The sequence below is a fragment of the Lolium rigidum genome, chromosome 3 (genome assembly GCF_022539505.1).
Source record: "Lolium rigidum isolate FL_2022 chromosome 3, APGP_CSIRO_Lrig_0.1, whole genome shotgun sequence".
NCBI lineage: Eukaryota > Viridiplantae > Streptophyta > Magnoliopsida > Poales > Poaceae > Lolium > Lolium rigidum.
In genome coordinates, this window is record NC_061510.1 from 110,943,220 (window position 1) to 110,961,792 (window position 18,573).

General features: G+C 44.4%; 1 protein-coding gene across 1 annotated transcript; it reads left to right on the forward strand.

Moving 5' to 3' along the window:
- Window positions 1-5,398: 5,398 nt before the first annotated feature.
- LOC124697992 (asparagine synthetase [glutamine-hydrolyzing] 1-like) lies at window positions 5,399-8,947 on the forward strand. Its single transcript, XM_047230520.1, has 12 exons — window positions 5,399-5,478; window positions 5,901-6,039; window positions 6,171-6,269; window positions 6,378-6,519; window positions 6,608-6,798; window positions 6,936-7,097; window positions 7,202-7,282; window positions 7,553-7,909; window positions 8,011-8,091; window positions 8,186-8,272; window positions 8,365-8,472; window positions 8,559-8,947. The coding sequence occupies exons 1-12, from the start codon at window positions 5,399-5,401 to the stop codon at window positions 8,835-8,837; spliced, it is 1,806 nt and encodes a 601-aa protein (XP_047086476.1). The 3' UTR covers window positions 8,838-8,947.
- The last annotated feature ends 9,626 nt before the right edge of the window (window positions 8,948-18,573 follow it).

Genomic DNA, 18,573 nt, shown 5'->3' on the forward strand with positions numbered 1-18,573 from the left:
CTATATCCTCTGCAGAGAAATCTTTGCAGTGATGGAGCAACTTCCAGTAGCCAGAAAGAAAACGCCGAGAACTATCACACGAAGGCAAGCGTTTATCATGTGTAGCCTCATTTCTTGCAAACCAAACTTTCCAAGCTACCAAAAGAGTAGCATCAATCATATGGCTTGTAAGTTTACTAATAACTGACTGGAACCAATGATAAGGCTCGATCTGCTAGTCTCGATCCTCAGGTAAATTTCAGACCTTTCTCATTTCGCCCCAGAGACGACGAGGATGGGGGCATTTGTATATTACACTTCCTTGTAACTCACATATTATGGCGCAACTTTTTTCCTTCTGTAGCTAGGTCATTTGATGCCACCTTCCAAGCAAAGACTTTCACTTTCGGCGGGACTGAAGCCTTCCAAATCCTTCCCAACAAGGATCCAATTGAGCACTAGATTCAGCAAATGAACACTGATCTGGCTGGGCTGTGTTGGGTCTTTGGTGCATTGCAAAACTATTTGTGCGATAAAATTAACTTGCCTGTGAAAACATCAAAGGGGCAATACCTTTTGTATAGTAGAGCGTGGTATAGAGGATGATCGCGATGGCGCATAGCCTCCCTAGAACGACAATAGCAAGTGACAAACGGTAAGGTACGACCAAACTTTCATGAGCTTAATTTGCCTTCTTCAGTTTTTTTTTTTTTTGACATGTAAGTTGCTTTCGGTTCCAAAGTTTGAATACGGCAATGAATCAGCTGACGTTGACACATGACAGGAAAATATAGGGGCGGACGTAATTAAGCACGCAGCTAGCTACCCGTTGCTGTTGCTGTTGCTGTCGGTGCATGCGTTGCGAGGGCTAGCTGCTCTTGTATAGACTCTCCACCGTTGTCTGCTCCTCGCATAACAACGGTTCTTTTCGCTGTTTTAGAGAAATTCTTACGCTTGCTTTGTACACCAGCTGATTTAAGAACTCAAAAACACAGCCAAAGGAATAAAAGTATAAATTCAAGAGCAGTTTGTTTCCTCGAAAATAAGTCAAAGATAGAAGAGCCTAGATTTCAGGTTCTTTTTTTTAATAAAGAGTATATATTAATATCAAGAAGATATTAATTACAATTAACTTCTGCGACGACGTAGTGCCTTAGTGATAACATAGATGCACACAGCCAAAAAAGAAAAAAAAATACATAAAAGAAAAAATCCGCTACAGAGATCTATTTCTTATAGCAGTGAACCAAACACCATCAATACAATACTAGAAATCCATCTTCTCCAAAAAAGACGTCTCCAAGAAGAAAAAAAATACACAAACGCCGTCGCCTTTGCTCTCACAAAACAATGCCTTTAGAGCATCTCCAGTCGCGTCCCTCAAAAAGCGTCCGGCACAAATGATTTGGGGGACGTTTGGGACCGCGCCGGACAAAAAGAGACAAAAAAAATCTGTACAAAAAAGAGGCCCTTTCCAGCCGCGTCCCTCAAACAGCGTCCGGATGCATGCATTTTAATAGAGGGGACCACCCCATGTGGAAAAAGTAGGTGAGAGAAAGTGTGGGGAAAGAGACTAGCATGTGGGGACAAGGGGCTAGATGCATGCATGTGGGCGCTCATTTTGTGTCCGGCGTCCGCGGTAGAGACTCCAACATAGAGTCTCTACCGGGGACGCCGGACACAAAATGAGGCGCTATTTAGCTTTGGGGGACGCGACTGGGACGCGATTTTCCCCATTTCTTGTCCGTCGTCCCCCAAACGCCGTTTGGGGGACGCGACTGAAGATGCTCTTAACAAGTTCATTGCTAGGCACAACCAATTAAAGACGAGCATTGGATTTTCACCATGCAAAGTTTAGACTAAACTTCTCCTATGTTGTCGTCCCCACTTCTCGTTGCCGATGTTGCAAGTCATAAATCACCAAAGCCAATTCCTCATCATCACCAGTACTTCAACCACCATTACTAGTTCTCATATACCGGCTTTCATGCTATTCTCCACGACTGACTACACCAAGAAACTAATGACATGTCCCATGATGGCACTCCGTAGAGATTTCAGGTTTCTTAAAAACCACCCGAAACTCTTGTTTTGAGGAAGCAATGGACATTGTATTTTTCCATTATAAATAAATGAGGAAGGAGGGGTTAGGTTATTCCCTAACTTATACACTCGAGTTTAATCAATGCGCAGCTGAGTAACCGAGAGTCTAGTCTGTTACACACTCGAGTTTATTTAATGGCAATGGAGGGAGTAGTATTTATCCTTTTTTAACAATGGATTTAAGATTCATTAGCTTTCTCATTCCACTCTTTGACAAAAGAGTTTGAAGAGAACTCATAGTTCATAGTTTCTCCTTCGCTCTCTTTAGCATTTTGGTTTAACATCACACATGCATGCAGTTGGTACGTTCCCAGCTTCTTCATCCGAACCAACCAATTCAACACATTATCAGTGATATTTGTCCTTAGTAAATAAAATGAATAAACGAGTATCTGCTTTTCTTGAACACGGGCTTCGACTTTTCCTCCAGAGGATCAGTGTAGCTTGCTTCGCTTAGAGCATCCCCACTCGTCTCCCCGACGATGTCCCCGAGCGACGTTTTTTCCATCCGGACGACGAAATTCGGCCCAGTCGCGCCCCCGGTTCCTCGTTTTCGTCCGGATTTGGCCTTTCATCCATCCCGCGAGCCCACGCCAACCCCGGTCCCCCGGGGATCTATCGGGGAGTACGGACGAGTGGCGGGGAAGGGCCCGCTCTGTCGGCGACTGGACACACGAACCCCACCGCCACCTCGCTCAAAATCTCCCCCACCCCTCGTATCTCTCTCGCCGCCGTCACCACCCCGCCGGCTTGTTGCCCAGATTCCGCCGCCCCTCCTTCCCCACCTGTCTATATTCCGCCGTCTTTCGACGACGGCCTATCTGGCTGCTCCTCCGCCGGCCTGTTTTCCGACGACGGCCTACTCCTCGTCGTTTGCGGCTCGGGTTGCCTCGACCACACCCGTGAGGTGTTCGTCCATTTGCCTTGCCGGCCATGGACTCGGACGAAGAGGAGGAGCAGATGTTCGTCGAACTTATGCGAGAAGAGATGGCAGCCGCTGCCCAAGACGAGGAGCACATGCTGATCCTCGGTTGCTTATCAAGCCTGTACGCCGGGGTGGCAACTGGTCGACGTGGTGGGTCGGCAACAGGTCGCTGGAAGTGCAAGCCGAGACAGCGAATGGAGGGCTACTGCATGTTGTACGCCGACTACTTCGCCGACAATCCATTGCACGGTGAGACTGTTTTCAGGCGTCGTTTCAGGATGAGCGAAAGCTATTTACGCAAATTGTGTATGCCATCCGAGACTTTGACCCCTACTTCGGATGCAAAGCGGATTGCACCGGCTTGGTTGGATTTTCGTCACTTCAGAAGTGCACAGTGGCTATGAGGATGCTGGCGTATGGAGCTCCCGGTGATGGTGCAGATGACTATCTTCGGATGGCGGAGTCCACCGCCCTTGATTGTTTCTACCGGTTCTGCGGGGCTGTCATAGCAGTGTTCGGGGACTTTTACTTGAGATCACCCACTGTCGAAGACACTCAGAGGATCCTTGCAACAAATGAAGCTAGGGGTTTTCCAGGGATGCTTGGAAGCATTGAATGCATGCATTAGAAATGGAAGAACTGTCCGTTGCGTGGCAGGGAATGCACAAGGGTCACAAAAACGGCTGCACTGTGATACTTGAAGCAGTGGCTACCCATGATCTCTGGATTTGGCACTCTTTCTTTGGTATGCCTGGATCCAACAATGCCATCAACGTCCTAAACTGCTCCCCGATCTTTTCCAAGCTTGTTGAGGGTCATGCTCCCCGGTGAACTATGTGATCAATGGTCAGCACTACAACAAAGGATACTACCTTGCAGACGGTATCTATCCAAAGTGGGCAACATTTGTGAAGACTATCTCGAAACCTAGCACCCCCAAACTTTGCGAGTTTGTCAAGAAACAAGAAGCTTGCCAAAAATACGTCGAGCGTGCATTTGGTGTCCTCCAGCAGAGATTTGCTGTCGTCCGGTTCCCCGCTATGACTTGCTCCAAAGATCAGATGTGGGAGGTGATGAATTGTTGTGTGTGCTTACACAATATGATTATTGAAAATGAGCGAAAACATCCGGTTCCTCTGGCTGAGCAACAAGCACCATATGAGAGAGAGGGTCCTCTTGCACATCCTAATCACCAGGTGCCGACATCATGGGCCGCCTTCATTGCTATGCGCCAGGAGATTCGAGACTCTACAATGCATCAACAGCTGCAAGATAATCTGGTGGAGCACATATGGACGCTCCGAGGCAACGCCAACGCCGACGCCAACTAGTCTGTATTAATTTGTTTCAAAACTTGTGAAATTGTATGCTTCATTTGTTTCAGCACTTGTTAAACATTGTACTGATTATCGCCGAATTTGTTTCAGCAATTTTCTGACTCTTGCTCGCCGAACTTGTTAAATTTTATGTCGAATTTGTTTGAAATATGTCAAATGGTCGAGGTTGGGGGTTTCCTGCCGAGGGGACGGCTGGAACTTCGGCGCTCCCCATGCCAAATTTTCCTCCAATCCGGACGAAAATTTCGCAGGATTTGAACGTGGGGAGCGCCAACGAGTGGAGATGCTCTTACGCCCGCCTTCTTATTTCACCAGGATTGAGAAGCTGTTGCGCTAATTAAACATATAAGCACGCATCAGTAAGCATCTTGGAGTGGATAACTAGTCGGTAAGCACATAACTCTTGGATGATTCAGTCCCATTTTAACATGGAGACTTCGCTAATCATGAACGTAAATAATTAGTTAAAAAAGAGAGGGCGGATTCATCGAATCTTTCCAGCATCAGGATAACGTCCGCGTCCATTAGAAGAAATGAACATGCCTGAATAAGTTAATCCTATCCAAGATGCTTCCAATAATGGTGTTGTTCGCATCATCGAGCATCCACAGAACCAAATATCCTCGCAAGGAAATAGCCTAAACTAAGCATCGCAGCAAACGCACAGAGACGGCCATTGGTGAATCCGGCGGGTCCCGTCCGACCATCCCCACCAACCAGTTCCAGCGCTCTCGGCTTACCGTAGATTCTTGATCGGACGGCCCTGGCTACCCCGATCACCAGCTGACGCACGCGCGGGCCCACGCTGACTCGGCGGTGCGGCATCCGGAGAGGATAAACTCGCGCCGCGCACGGAACCCTCCCAACCGACAGCCGCCACGTGTCCCCGTTGTTCCTAGACGCGATGCCCCGGAGCCGCGCGGATCGGCTATAAATACGGCGCGATCACCAGCTAATCTCCGCATCTCTCTCTTCTTCTCTAACACGAGCTTTCACTCCCTCAGCCTCATCCACCCGGCCCGAAACTTGCTCGCCGCCGCCGCATTCATCCGCCATGTGTGGCATTCTGGCCGTCCTCGGCTGCGCCGACTGGTCGCAGGCCCAGCGGGCTCGTGTCCTCGCCTGCTCCCGTAGGCAAGCACACCCTCCCCCTCGCACTACTCATCTACCTCCCAAATCCCTTGCCGTTCTAATGCATGCCAATTATGTTGACATCGATCCTGAGGTTTCTGGATGGCAATCATATGGCGTTAATTGATATCCGTCTTCTTGAACTCGCCGGAAAGAACTAACGGGATGTTTCGTTGCTGTTTCTGTTTTGTCCTTGGTAGCCATTCTGTCTCCTTGCCGCGGTGGGGGGTCGCATATTATATGCAATTAGGCATAGGAATCATAAACAATCGAACATTAATCAAGGAATAATCTAAAAGAGAACCGTCGGAATCTTGCTGTTCGTTAAGCCCCCTGCGCGCGTTTAGCTGCTATTTGATTGCTCTGTTCATGGTGGAAGTCTCAGTTCTTGTTGACGTGTTCGGCTTGTTATTATATGATGACAGGCTGAAGCACCGTGGACCCGACTGGTCTGGACTGTACCAGTGCGAGGGCAACTTCCTGGCGCAGCAGCGCCTCGCCGTCGTCTCCCCGCTCTCTGGTGACCAGCCCCTCTACAACCAGGACAAGACCGTCGTCGTCGTGGTATGCAGTTCTGTTTGTTTTGCTTAGTTGCTTTTCAAACGCCGTCTGTGCGCCGCGCCGCGTCGTGCCTGTTGCCCTGTTCTCCATCGCCAAGCATTTTCTGACTGCGTCGCTGTTGATCAAATGATTAGGCCAATGGAGAGATCTACAACCACAAGAAGATCCGCAAGCAGTTCGCCGCGAAGCACACCTTCACCACCGGCAGCGACTGCGAGGTCATCATCCCGCTGGTAAGACTGAGCAAAATTAACACCCAACTCTGAACAAGTGCAAAAGAGACACTGAAATATACAAATGCTGACCATCCCTGCTTCTGTCTGTTCTTGTCAACTCTGAAGTATGAGGAGTACGGCGAGAACTTCGTCAACATGCTCGACGGCGTCTTCGCCTTCGTTCTCTACGACACCCGCAACAACACCTACATGGCCGCCCGCGATGCCATCGGCGTCAACCCCCTCTACATCGGCTGGGGCAGCGACGGTACTACCGACGTCAACCTGCTAAACCCCTGTCACCACAAATTCTTCACGTCTCGATTGCGACTTACTTGGCATTTCTCCCCTCGCAGGCGCCGTCTGGATGGCGTCCGAGATGAAGGCGCTCCACGACGACTGCCCCAAGTTCGAGCTCTTCCCTCCGGGCCACCTGTACTCCAGCGCCGGCGGCGGGTTCCGGCGGTGGTACAACCCGGGGTGGTTCGCCGAGCTCGTCCCGGCGACGCCGTACCAGCCCCTCGTCCTCAGGGAAGCGTTCGAGAAGGTGACTGACTTAGTTTGGAATACCACATGATAATTGCTTTGGAGTACCACGTGATAATTGCTTTGTGTCTGATGGTGACCGACTCAGTGGACGGAACTGACAAAATGAACATGTGCTCTGCTTTTATTTTGTTTCAGGCTGTCATCAAGAGGCTCATGACCGATGTGCCCTTCGGCGTCCTCCTCTCCGGCGGCCTCGACTCGTCATTGGTCGCCTCCGTGACCAAGCGTCATCTCATCGAAACTGAAGCCGCTAAGAAGTTCGGAACTGAGCTACATTCCTTCGTCGTTGGACTAGAGGTTTTATTATTTGCTCATAACATCGCAGGCGTTTTTTGTCCTACTATTTCTTCTGCAAGAACCACGAGAAGCTGATGGTTTTGATATGTTTCTGGACGTTGCAGAACTCGCCTGATCTGAAGGCCGCTAGGGAGGTTGCTGACTTTCTTGGAACCATCCATCACGAGTTCCATTTCACTGTTCAGGTAAAAATAAGCAAACGAACTGTAAGGTTAATGCCTTCATGGGTTGACTCGGCTTGATCACTGATCAGACAATATGTAGCAGAATTGAACACTTGAAAAAAATCACACTTAAGTACTTAACTACAACCCCAGAAATTTGAGATATAGAAACTGGACTCCTAAGGATTCTTGGCATAATTGAACTTCTAACGGGAGAGCTGTGGGTCAGAACTGTGAGCAAATACAGAGTTGTGAGTACTGACGAGGTGATTCGTCATCTGGCATTTGTAGGATGGTATCGACGCCATCGAGGAGGTGATCTACCACAACGAGACTTACGACGTGACGACAATACGCGCGAGCACGCCCATGTTCCTGATGGCGCGCAAGATCAAGGCGCTCGGCGTGAAGATGGTGCTGTCCGGCGAAGGCTCAGACGAGCTCCTGGGTGGCTACCTGTACTTCCACTTCGCCCCCAACAAGGAGGAGTTCCACAAGGAGACCTGCCGCAAGGTGAAAGCGCTACATCAGTATGACTGCTTGCGCGCCAACAAGGCCACGTCGGCCTGGGGCCTGGAAGTCCGCGTGCCGTTCCTCGACAAGGAGTTCATCGACGTCGCCATGAGCATGGACCCCGAATGGAAACTGGTAAGTATGATATATCTGTCGTGAATAGCAATTTGTGCATTATCTACATGCTTGCTTTGATTTGCTCTGAATTTTCTGACATTTTCTTGTTCTTGGTGCAGTACGACCCTGATCTGGGCCGCATCGAGAAGTGGGTGATGAGGAAGGCGTTCGACGACGAGGAGGAACCTTACCTGCCCAAGGTACCAATGCCAGCACCTTCAGTTTCTTCAGATATCCAGCATATGCACATAGTGTTCTAAATTCTAGTACTTTCTGCAATATTCCCCTCCACAGCATATTCTCTACAGGCAGAAGGAGCAGTTCAGTGACGGTGTTGGCTACAGCTGGATCGATGGCCTCAAGGCCTTCACTGAACAGCAGGTAATTCACCAGCCATGTCAGCTCAGCGTGCATCGACCTTGTAGCTTCCTCTTTGCTCTGTTTTGTTCACTGTTCCGTTATCTTTCTTTCAGGTGACTGATGGGATGATGAAGAACGCTGCAGAAGTGTTCCCATACAGCACGCCCATCAACAAGGAGGCGTACTACTACAGGATGATATTCGAGAGGCTCTACCCTCAGGTGATTCATTCAGACAATAGCTAAACAACTCAACTGACGGATTCCAGTTGCAACGATTTACTGACGCTTGGCACGAACTATTGCAGGAGTCGGCGAGGGAGACGGTGCCATGGGGCCCGAGCATCGCGTGCAGCACGCCGGCGGCCATCGAGTGGGTGGCGCAGTGGAAGGCCTCCAACGACCCCTCCGGCCGCCTGATCGCCTCCCACAACTCTGCTACCCCAGCTCACGCCGGCGCTGGCGCCCACGCCAACGGCAACGGGAAGGTGCAGAACGGCAACGGGAAGGTGGCGAACGGGAATGGACACGTGAACGGCAACGGCAAAGTCACGGCGAACGGGAAAGCCAACGGAACTCTGGAATAACGCCGGCGTGGCCGGCGGGACTAAAGCTAGCCGTCGTCGATGGCGCTAGCCAGGACCAGCCGTCGTTGTGTACACTAGAGGATATGAATAGTATGTGTGTGTATCCTCCAAGGGTCCGACCGATGGCCCATGCCATTGGCGCGGCGGCCGGCGTTGTTGTTGTGTACTATGCGTTGTACGTTTCTTCTGTTTTTGTGTGTGTGTGTGCATGAGCGAGCGAGAGAGCCCGCAATCAAATGCAGCGAGCTATATATAGAGTATTGGTCGATCGATCCACCTTATATTTCCTCAAATTTGTAGAGCACTTCAAAAACAAGAAACAATTTCAATGAGCACAAATAGATGCAGCTCTAGCTCCAGACTCATATGATACTATGCTTGTGAGACCAAATGAAATATATGCCTCATTTGTGGCACGGATGATACTTTCTAACCAAGAAATGTGCACATGCCTTCAAATTTGTACATCGTTTAAGGTTAGAAAGTAACATCCTGCTACCAATGTGTGAACACATTTCAATCATCGGCAAAAATAGTGCAAATAGATGCCTCATACCAATGAACACCACAGGCAAAGGGATTGTCCGCAAACTAAGTCTAGTGTACAAGCAATATTGTTGCACACAGGACTAGAATTACGGCTAACCACTTCCTATGACTATGCCACATTACAATCATTGGCCAAAGGAGAAACTGGAGTCCAAGCATGATGCAAGCAAAACTATAAGGCCTCAAATCTTTGATCGCCACAATTGATGCTATTCAACCTAGTACAAGGCACAAGGAGGTGTGTTTGTGCTTTTCTACGAGGTTGCATAGCATCAAATGTGTTGCCAGTTGGTTCATGCATCATATCATAGGCCAAAGCAGTGAACAGATCACAGACAATCAAGGTACACAGTGCAAACATAGGATAATTGGCATCATTGAACAGATCAAACAACATATCATACTACATGGGATCTTTGAACAGATCACACACAATCAAGGTTCACAATGCAAACATAGGCAAATTATGCTACATTCAATGTCAGTTATCTTACATCACTCATCACAAATATCCCTAATCCTCTTCAGTTTATTCTTGTTCACAGAACCTAGTTTTATCAGGTCATACACGTCATACTCTAACTTTTTATTATCTTCCTTTAGTGCCTCTTTTTCTTCCCTCAGTACCTCTCTTTTGCCCTCTCACTCGTTCTTCATAGCCCGCAATGCCTCTCTTACTCCCTCACACTCCTCCTTCCTAGCCCGCAAGATTTGTGCTTGCGTTCTCTGCACGTTCTTCAACATAGCTACCTGATGCATTTAAAATGTATGCATGAACTTTGTAGTTTGTTGACACCTATTCCCACATATTTGCAACCTATATGATGTTATATCCATGTTTTATATTGATTTTTGGGGATTTACCAATGGCCCCCTTTATTTTGGATATAACCCTACATGACAGGAAAACCCTAGTTATTTGTGTATTTTTAGCTTTCAGAGACCTAAACGAAGTCCAATGGAGCTAGGATTTTGGGGCTGTCAATATTTCATCAAGAGAAGCATTTGAAGCACTTGGACCTCACATAAGGGCCTGGAGGGCCAAAAGACCCAGGTGGCGCGCCCAGTTAGGGTGGGCGCCCCACCCTTCTCTTTTCCTCCTCGGCAGTCTGATTCGCTTGATTCTTTCGCCCATGGACTCCGTCTAACCTAAAAACCTCTATATAAAGGACTTCCCGAGGCTTCCTCGAGAAGAGCGTCATAGAAACACTAAAACATCAAAATAGAGCCAGAACCAGTGAAGATTGGAGGGGGAACTCCGTCGGAGGGATCTCTACCTCCTCCAACATCTCCGCCATCACCACCATGATGAAGTGGGATCTCTACCTAGACTATGGGTTTGTGGCAGTAGCTTGATTTATTTCTCTCTTATTCTTCATAGATCTAGTACCATATGAGCTTCCCAACATGATTATGCTAATATATGTAATTCCTATGCGGTGGATCTTTGTTCTATGATTTGATATATGAGGTTGGAACCTATTATATGTAAGATGTATTGATAGATGCATATCATGCACCCCGTTCTTAAGTACTTGTTCTGATCCAACTTTTATGCAAGAACATGTGTGGGGAGAAGTGTCTATCAGATGGATTAGCATGGTGGTAGTGATTGAATAGTGACAACAAATTCAATATCTACTATGGTATTTACGTTTCTTTTGTTGCCTCACTAGGGATAAAGTGAATTCATGTGCTATAATTATCATGTGATAGCTTGATAATCTTGTTTGATTAAGGTAGCATATTTGTTTCTCAAACATTATGTTAAACTACTTCAGGCTAATACTCTGTTGATTCTAAATTTAAGATTGCTTGAAGTTTTCCCTTTCTTGAGAAGTATAAGAGAGATGTGCTGCATCATATCTATTTTAGGACGTGATCCCATATGAATGCTTATCAAACACATGTTGAAGTTCCACCAATATTATGTCTTTGATGAATTATTTTTGTACACTACAACTTAAAAAGAGAGTAGACAAGTGAACCCATGAACCCAATCCATTTTAAAACATAAGATTCACCTTTGCAACAAAATTATCACACTTTATATTTTCTTCCATTAATTATTCGAAAATACTTTCTTCACTTGCTGATGGCGTGTAACTCACACGTTCGTTGGGAACCCCAAGAGGAAGGTATGATGCGCACAGCAGCAAGTTTTCCCTCAGAAAGAAACCAAGGTTTATCGAACCAGGAGGAGCCAAGAAGCACTTTGAAGGTTGATGGTGGCGAAATGTGATGCGGCGCAACACCAGGGATTCCGGCGCCAACGTGGAACCTGCACAACACAACCAAAGTACTTTGCCCCAACGAAGCAGTGAGGTTGTCAATCTCACCGGCTTGCTGTAACAAAGGATTAACCGTATTGTGTGGAAGATGATTGTTTGCAAGAAAACAGTAAAACAAGTATTGCAGTAGATTGTATGCGATGTAAAGAATAGGACCGGGGTCCACAGTTCACTAGAGGTGTCTCTCCCATAAGATAAAAGCATGTTGGGTGAACAAATTACAGTCGGGCAATTGACAAATAGAGAAGGGCATAACAATGCATATACATGATATGATAAATATAGTGAGATTTAATCCGGGCATTACGACAAAGTACATAGACCGCCATCCAACCGCATCTATGCCTAAAAAGTCCACCTTCAGGTTATCATCCGAACCCCATTCAGTATTAAGTTGCAAAGCAACAGACAATTGCATTAAGTATGGTGCGTAATGTAATCGACAACTACATCCTTAGACATAGAATCAATGTTTTATCCCTAGTGGCAATAGCACATCACAACCTTAGAACTTTCTGTCACTGTCCCAGGTGTCAATGAAGGCATGAAACCACTATCGAGCATAAATACTCCCTCTTGGAGTTAAGAGTAAAAACTTGGCCAGAGCCTCTACTAATAACGGAGAGCATGCAAGATCATAAACAACACATAAATAATAGATTGATAATCACCATAACATAGTATTCTCTATCCATCGGATCCCGACAAACACAACATATAGTATTACAGATAGATGATCTTGATCATGTTAGGCAGCTCATAAGATCCAACAATGAAGCACATAAGGAGAAGACGACCATCTAGCTACTGCTATGGACCCATAGTCCAGGGGTGAACTATCACTCCGGAGGCGACCATGGCGGTGTAGAGTCCTCCGGGAGATGAATCCCCTCTCCGGCAGGGTGCCGGAGGCGATCTCATGAATCCCCCGAGATGGGATTCGCGGCGGCGGCGTCTCTGGAAGGTTTTCCGTATCATGGCTCTCTGTACTAGGGGTTTCGCGACGGAGGCTATTTGTAGGCGGAAGGGCAGGTCAAGAGGCGGCACGAGGGGCCCAGATGACAGGCCGGCGCGGCCAGGGCCTAGGCCGCGCCGCCCTGTTGTCTGGCCACCTCGTGGCCCCACTTCGACTCTCCTTCGGTCTTCTGGAAGCTTTGTGCAAAAATAGGACCCTGGGCGTTGATTTCGTCAAATTCCGAGAATATTTTGTTACTAGGATTTCTGAAACCACAAACAGCAGAAAACAGCAACTGGCTCTTCGGCATCTTGTTAATAGGTTAGTTCCAGAAAATGCGTAAATACGACATATAATGTGCATAAAACATGTAGATATCATCAATAATGTAGCATGGAACATAAGAAATTATCGATACGTTGGAGACGTATCAGCATCCCCAAGCTTAGTTCTCGCTCGTCCCGAGCAGGTAAAACGATAACAAAGATAATTTCTGAAGTGACATGCCATCATAATCTTGATCATACTATTTGTAAACATATGTAATGAATGCAGCGATCAAAACAATGGTAATGACATGAGTAAACAAATGAATCATAAAGCAAAGACTTTTCATGAATAGTACTTCAAGACAAGCATAAATAAGTCTTGCATAAGAGTTAACTCATAAAGCAATAAATCAAAGTAAAGGTATTGAAGCAACACAAAGGAAGATTAAGTTTCAGCGGTTGCTTTCAACTTATAACATGTATATCTCATGGATAGTGTCAACATAGAGTAATATAACAAGTCAATATGCAAGTATGTAGGAATCAATGCACAGTTCACACAAGTGTTTGCTTCTTAAGGTGGAGAGAGATAGGTAAACTGACTCAACAATAAAAGTAAAAGAAAGGTCCTTCAAAGAGGAAAGCATCGATTGTTGTATTTGTGCTAGAGCTTTTATTTTGAAAACATGAAACAATTTTGTCAACGGTAGTAATAAAGAATATGAGTTATGTAAATTATATCTTACAAGTTGCAAGCCTCATGCATAGTATACTAATAGTGCCCGCACCTTGTCCTACTTAGCTTGGACTACCGGATCTTCGCAATGCCATGTTTCAACCAAGTGTCACAAAGGGGTACCTCCATGCCGCCTGTACAAAGGTCTAAGGAGAAAGCTCGCATTTTGGATTTCTCGCATTTGATTATTCTCAACTTAGACATCCATACCGGGACAACATGGACAACAGATAATGGACTCCTCTTTAATGCATAAGCATGTGGCAACAATTATTATTCTCATATGAGATTGAGGATATATGTCCAAAACTGAAACTTCAACCATGATTCATGGCTTTAGTTAGCGGCCCAATGTTCTTCTCTAACAATATGCATGCTCCAACCATTAAGGTGGTAGATCCCTCTTACTTCTGACAAGACGGACATGCATAGCAACTCACATGATATTCAATAAAGAGTAATTGATGGCGTCCCCGAAGCATGGTTATCGCACAACAAGCAACTTAATAAGAGATAAAGTGCATAAGTACATATTCAATACCACAATAGTTTTTAAGGCTATTTTGTCCCATGAGCTATATATTGCAAAGGTGAATGATGGAATTTTAAAGGTAGCACTCAAGCAATTTACTTTGGAATGGCGGAGAAATACCATGTAGTAGGTAGGTATGGTGGACACAAATGGCATAGTAGTTGGCTCAAGGATTTTGGATGCATGAGAAGTATTCCCTCTCGATACAAGGTTTAGGCTAGCAAGGTTATTTGAAACAAACTCAAGGATGAACCGATGCAGCAAAACTCACATAAAAGACATATTGTAAACATTATAAGACTCTACACCGTCTTCCTTGTTGTTCAAAACTCAATACTAGATATTATCTAGACCTTAGAGAAACCAAATATGCAAATCAAATTTTAGCAAGCTCTATGTATTTCTTCATTAATGGGTGCAAAGCATATGATGCAAGAGCTTAAACATGAGCACAACAATTGCCAAGTATCACATTATCCAAGACATTTTAGAATTACTACATGTAGCATTTTCCAATTCCAACCATATAACAATTTAACGAAGAAGAAACTTCGCCATGAACATTATGAGTAAAGCCTAAGGACATATTTGTCCATATGCAACGACGGAGCGTGTCTCTCTCCCACAAAGTGAATGCTAGGATCCATTTTATTCAAACAAAACAAAAACAAAAACAAACCGACGCTCCAAGCAAAGTACATAAGATGTGGCCGAATAAAAATATAGTTTCAGGGAGGAACCCGATAATGTTGTCGATGAAGAAGGGGATGCCTTGGGCATCCCCAAGCTTAGACGCTTGAGTCTTCTTAATATATGCAGGGGTGAACCACCGGGGCATCCCCAAGCTTAGAGCTTTCACTCTCCTTGATCATATTGCATCATACTCCTCTCTTGATCCTTGAAAACTTCCTCCACACCAAACTCGAAACAACTCATTAGAGGGTTAGTGCATAATAAAAATTCACATGTTCAGAGGTGACACAATCATTCTTAACACTTCTGGACATTGCATAAAGCTACTGGACATTAGTGGATCAAAGAAATTCATCCAACATAGCAAAAGAGGCAATGCGAAATAAAAGACAGTAATCTGTCAAAACAGAACAGTCCGTAAAGATGGATTTTATTAGGCCACCAGACTTGCTCAAACGAAAATGCTCAAATTGAATGAAAGTTGCGTACATATCTGAGGATCATGCTCGTAAATTGGCGTAATTTTCTGAGCTACCTACAGGGAGATAGACCCAGATTCGTGACAGCAAAGAAATCTGGAACTGCGCAGTAATCCAAATCTAGTACTTACTTTTCTATCAAAGACTTTACTTGGCACAACAAAACATAAAACTAAGATAAGGAGAGGTTGCTACAGTAGTAAACAACTTCCAAGACACAAATATAAAACAAAATACTGTAGTAAAAACATGGGTTGTCTCCCATAAGCGCTTTTCTTAACGCCTTCGCCTAGGCGCAGAAAGTGTAACTCAAGTAACATCGAGAGATGAAGCATCAACATCATAATTTGTTCTAATAATAGAATCATAAGGTACCTTCATTCTCTTTCTAGGGAAGTGTTCCATACCTTTCTTGAGAGGAAATTGATATTTAATATTACCTTCCTTCATATCAATAGTAGCACCAACTGTTCGAAGAAAAGGTCTTCCCAATATAATGGGGCAAGATGCATTGCATTCAATATCCAAGACAACAAAATCAACGGGACAAGGTTATTGTTAACCATAATATGAACATTATCAACTTTCCCCAAAGGTTTCTTTTTAGCATTATCAACGAGATTAACATCCAAATAACAATTCTTCAATGGTGGCAAGTCAAGCATATCATAGACTTTTTTAGGCATAACGTAAATACTTGCACCAAGATCACATAAAGCATTACAATCAAAATCTTTGATTCTCATTTTAATGATGGGCTCCCAACCATCCTCTAGCTTTCTAGGAATAGAAGTTTCAAGTTTTAGTTTCTCTTCTCTAGCTTTTATGAGAGCATTTGTAATATGTTTTGTGAAAGCCAAATTTATAGCGCTAGCATTGGGACTCTTAGCAAGTTTTTGTAAGAACTTTATAACTTCAGAGATATGGCAATCATCAAAATCTAAATCATTACAATCTAAAGCAATGGGATTATCATCCCCAAGGTTGGAAAAAATTTCAGCAGCTTTATCACAAGCAGCTTCAGCAGCTTTAGCAGCTCATGTAATTTTGCGCGCTTTGCACTAGGAGTAGAAGCATTGCCAACACCAATTATTTTATCATTGATAGTAGGAGGTGCAGCAACATATGAATCATTAGCATTGCTAGTGGTGGTAATAGTCCAAACTTTAGCTACATTTTCTTTTTTAGCTAGTTTTTCATTTTCTTCTCTATCCCACCTAGCACGCAGCTCAGCCATTAATCTTATATTCTCATTAATTCTAACTTGGATGGCATTTGCTGTAGTAACAATTTTATTTTCAATATCACCTATTTAGGCATAACATTTTGATTTCAAAAGATCAACATCGAGGCAAGACTATCAACTCTAGAAACAAGAATATCAATTTTATTGAGCTTTTCCTCACAGATTTGTTAAAGGCAGTTTGTGTACTAATAAATTCTTTAAGCATAGCTTCAAGTTCCAGGGGTGTATTCCTATTATTGTTAGTAAGGAATTGCTCATCATAGAATTAGCATAACCGTTACCATTATTCATAAGGATATGGCCTATAGTTATTACTAGAACTTGTTCCGATAAGCATCTGTTCGTTGAAATTAATTATTTTTACATGAAGATTTACATCAACGATGTGTCTAATCTTGAGCAACCAATGAAGCTAATGGAACATTATTAGGATCAACATTAGTCCTATCATTCGCAAGCATAGACATAATAGCATCAACCTTATCATTCAAGGAAGAGGATTCTTCAACAGTAATTTACCTTCTTACCTTGTGGAGCTCTTTCCGTGTGCCATTCGTGAGTAATTAACCATCATATTATCAAGGAGCTTTGTTGCTTCACCAAGAGTGATGGACATAAAGGTACTCTCCAAGCAGCTGAATCCAATAAATTCCGCGAAGAAAAATTTAGTCCCGCATAGAAGGTTTGGATGATCATCCAAGTAGTCACCCATGGGTTGGGCAATTTTTAACCAGAGATTTCATTCTTTCCCAAGCTTGAGCAACATGTTCATTATCTAATTGTTTAAAATTCATTATGCTACTCCTCAAAGATATAATTTTAGCAGGGGGATAATATCTACCAATAAAAGCATCCTTGCATTTAGTCCAGGAATCAATACTATTCTTAGGCAGTAGATAGCAACCAATCTTTAGCTCTTCCTCTTAATGAGAAAGGAAACAATTTTAATTTTATAATGTCACCATCTACATCTTTATATTTTTGCATTTCACATAGTTCAACAAAATTATTGAGATGGGCAGCAAAGATCATCGTAACTAACACCGTAAAATTGCTCTCTCATAACAAGATTAAGTAAAGCGTGTTTAATTTCAAAGAATTCTCATCGTAGTAGCAGTGTGGAGCAATAGGTGTGCATAAGAAATCATTATTATTTGTGCTAGTGAAGTCACACAACTTAGTATTTTCAGGGTTGGCCATTTTAGCAATAGTAAATAAAGCAAACTAGATAAAGTAAATGCAAGTAAACTAATTTTTTTGTGTTTTTGATATAGCAAACAAGACAAGAAATAAAGTAAAGCTAGCAACTAATTTTTTTGTGTTTTGATATAATGCAGCAAACAAAGTAGTAAATAAAATAAAGCAAGACAAAAACAAAGTAAAGAGATTGAGAAGTGGAGACTCCCTTGCAGCGTGTCTTGATCTCCCCAAGCAACGGCGCCTGTAAAAGAGCTTGATGGCGTGTATTTCACACGTTCGTTGGGCAACCCCAAGAGGAAGGTATGATGCGCACAAGCAGCAAGTTTTCCCTCGTAAAGAAACCAAGGTTTATCGAACCAGGAGGAGCCAAGAAGCACGTTGAAGGTTGATGGCGGCGGGATGTAGTGCGGCGCAACACCGGAGATTCCGGCGCCAACGTGGAACCCGCACAACACAACCAAAGTACTTTGCCCCAACGAAACAGTTGAGGTTGTCAATCTCACCGGCTTGCTGTAACAAAGGATTAACCGTATTGTGTGGAAGATGATTGTTTGCGAGAAAATAGTAAAACAAGTATTGCAGAGATTTGTATTTCAAGATTAAAGAATGGACCGGGTCCACAGCTCACTAGAGGTGTCTCTCCCATAAGATAAAAGCATGTTGGGTGAACAAATTACAGTCGGCAATTGACAAATAGAGAGGGCATAACAATGCACATACATGACATGATAAGTATAGTGAGATTTAATTGGGCATTACGACAAAGTACATAGACCGCCATCCAAC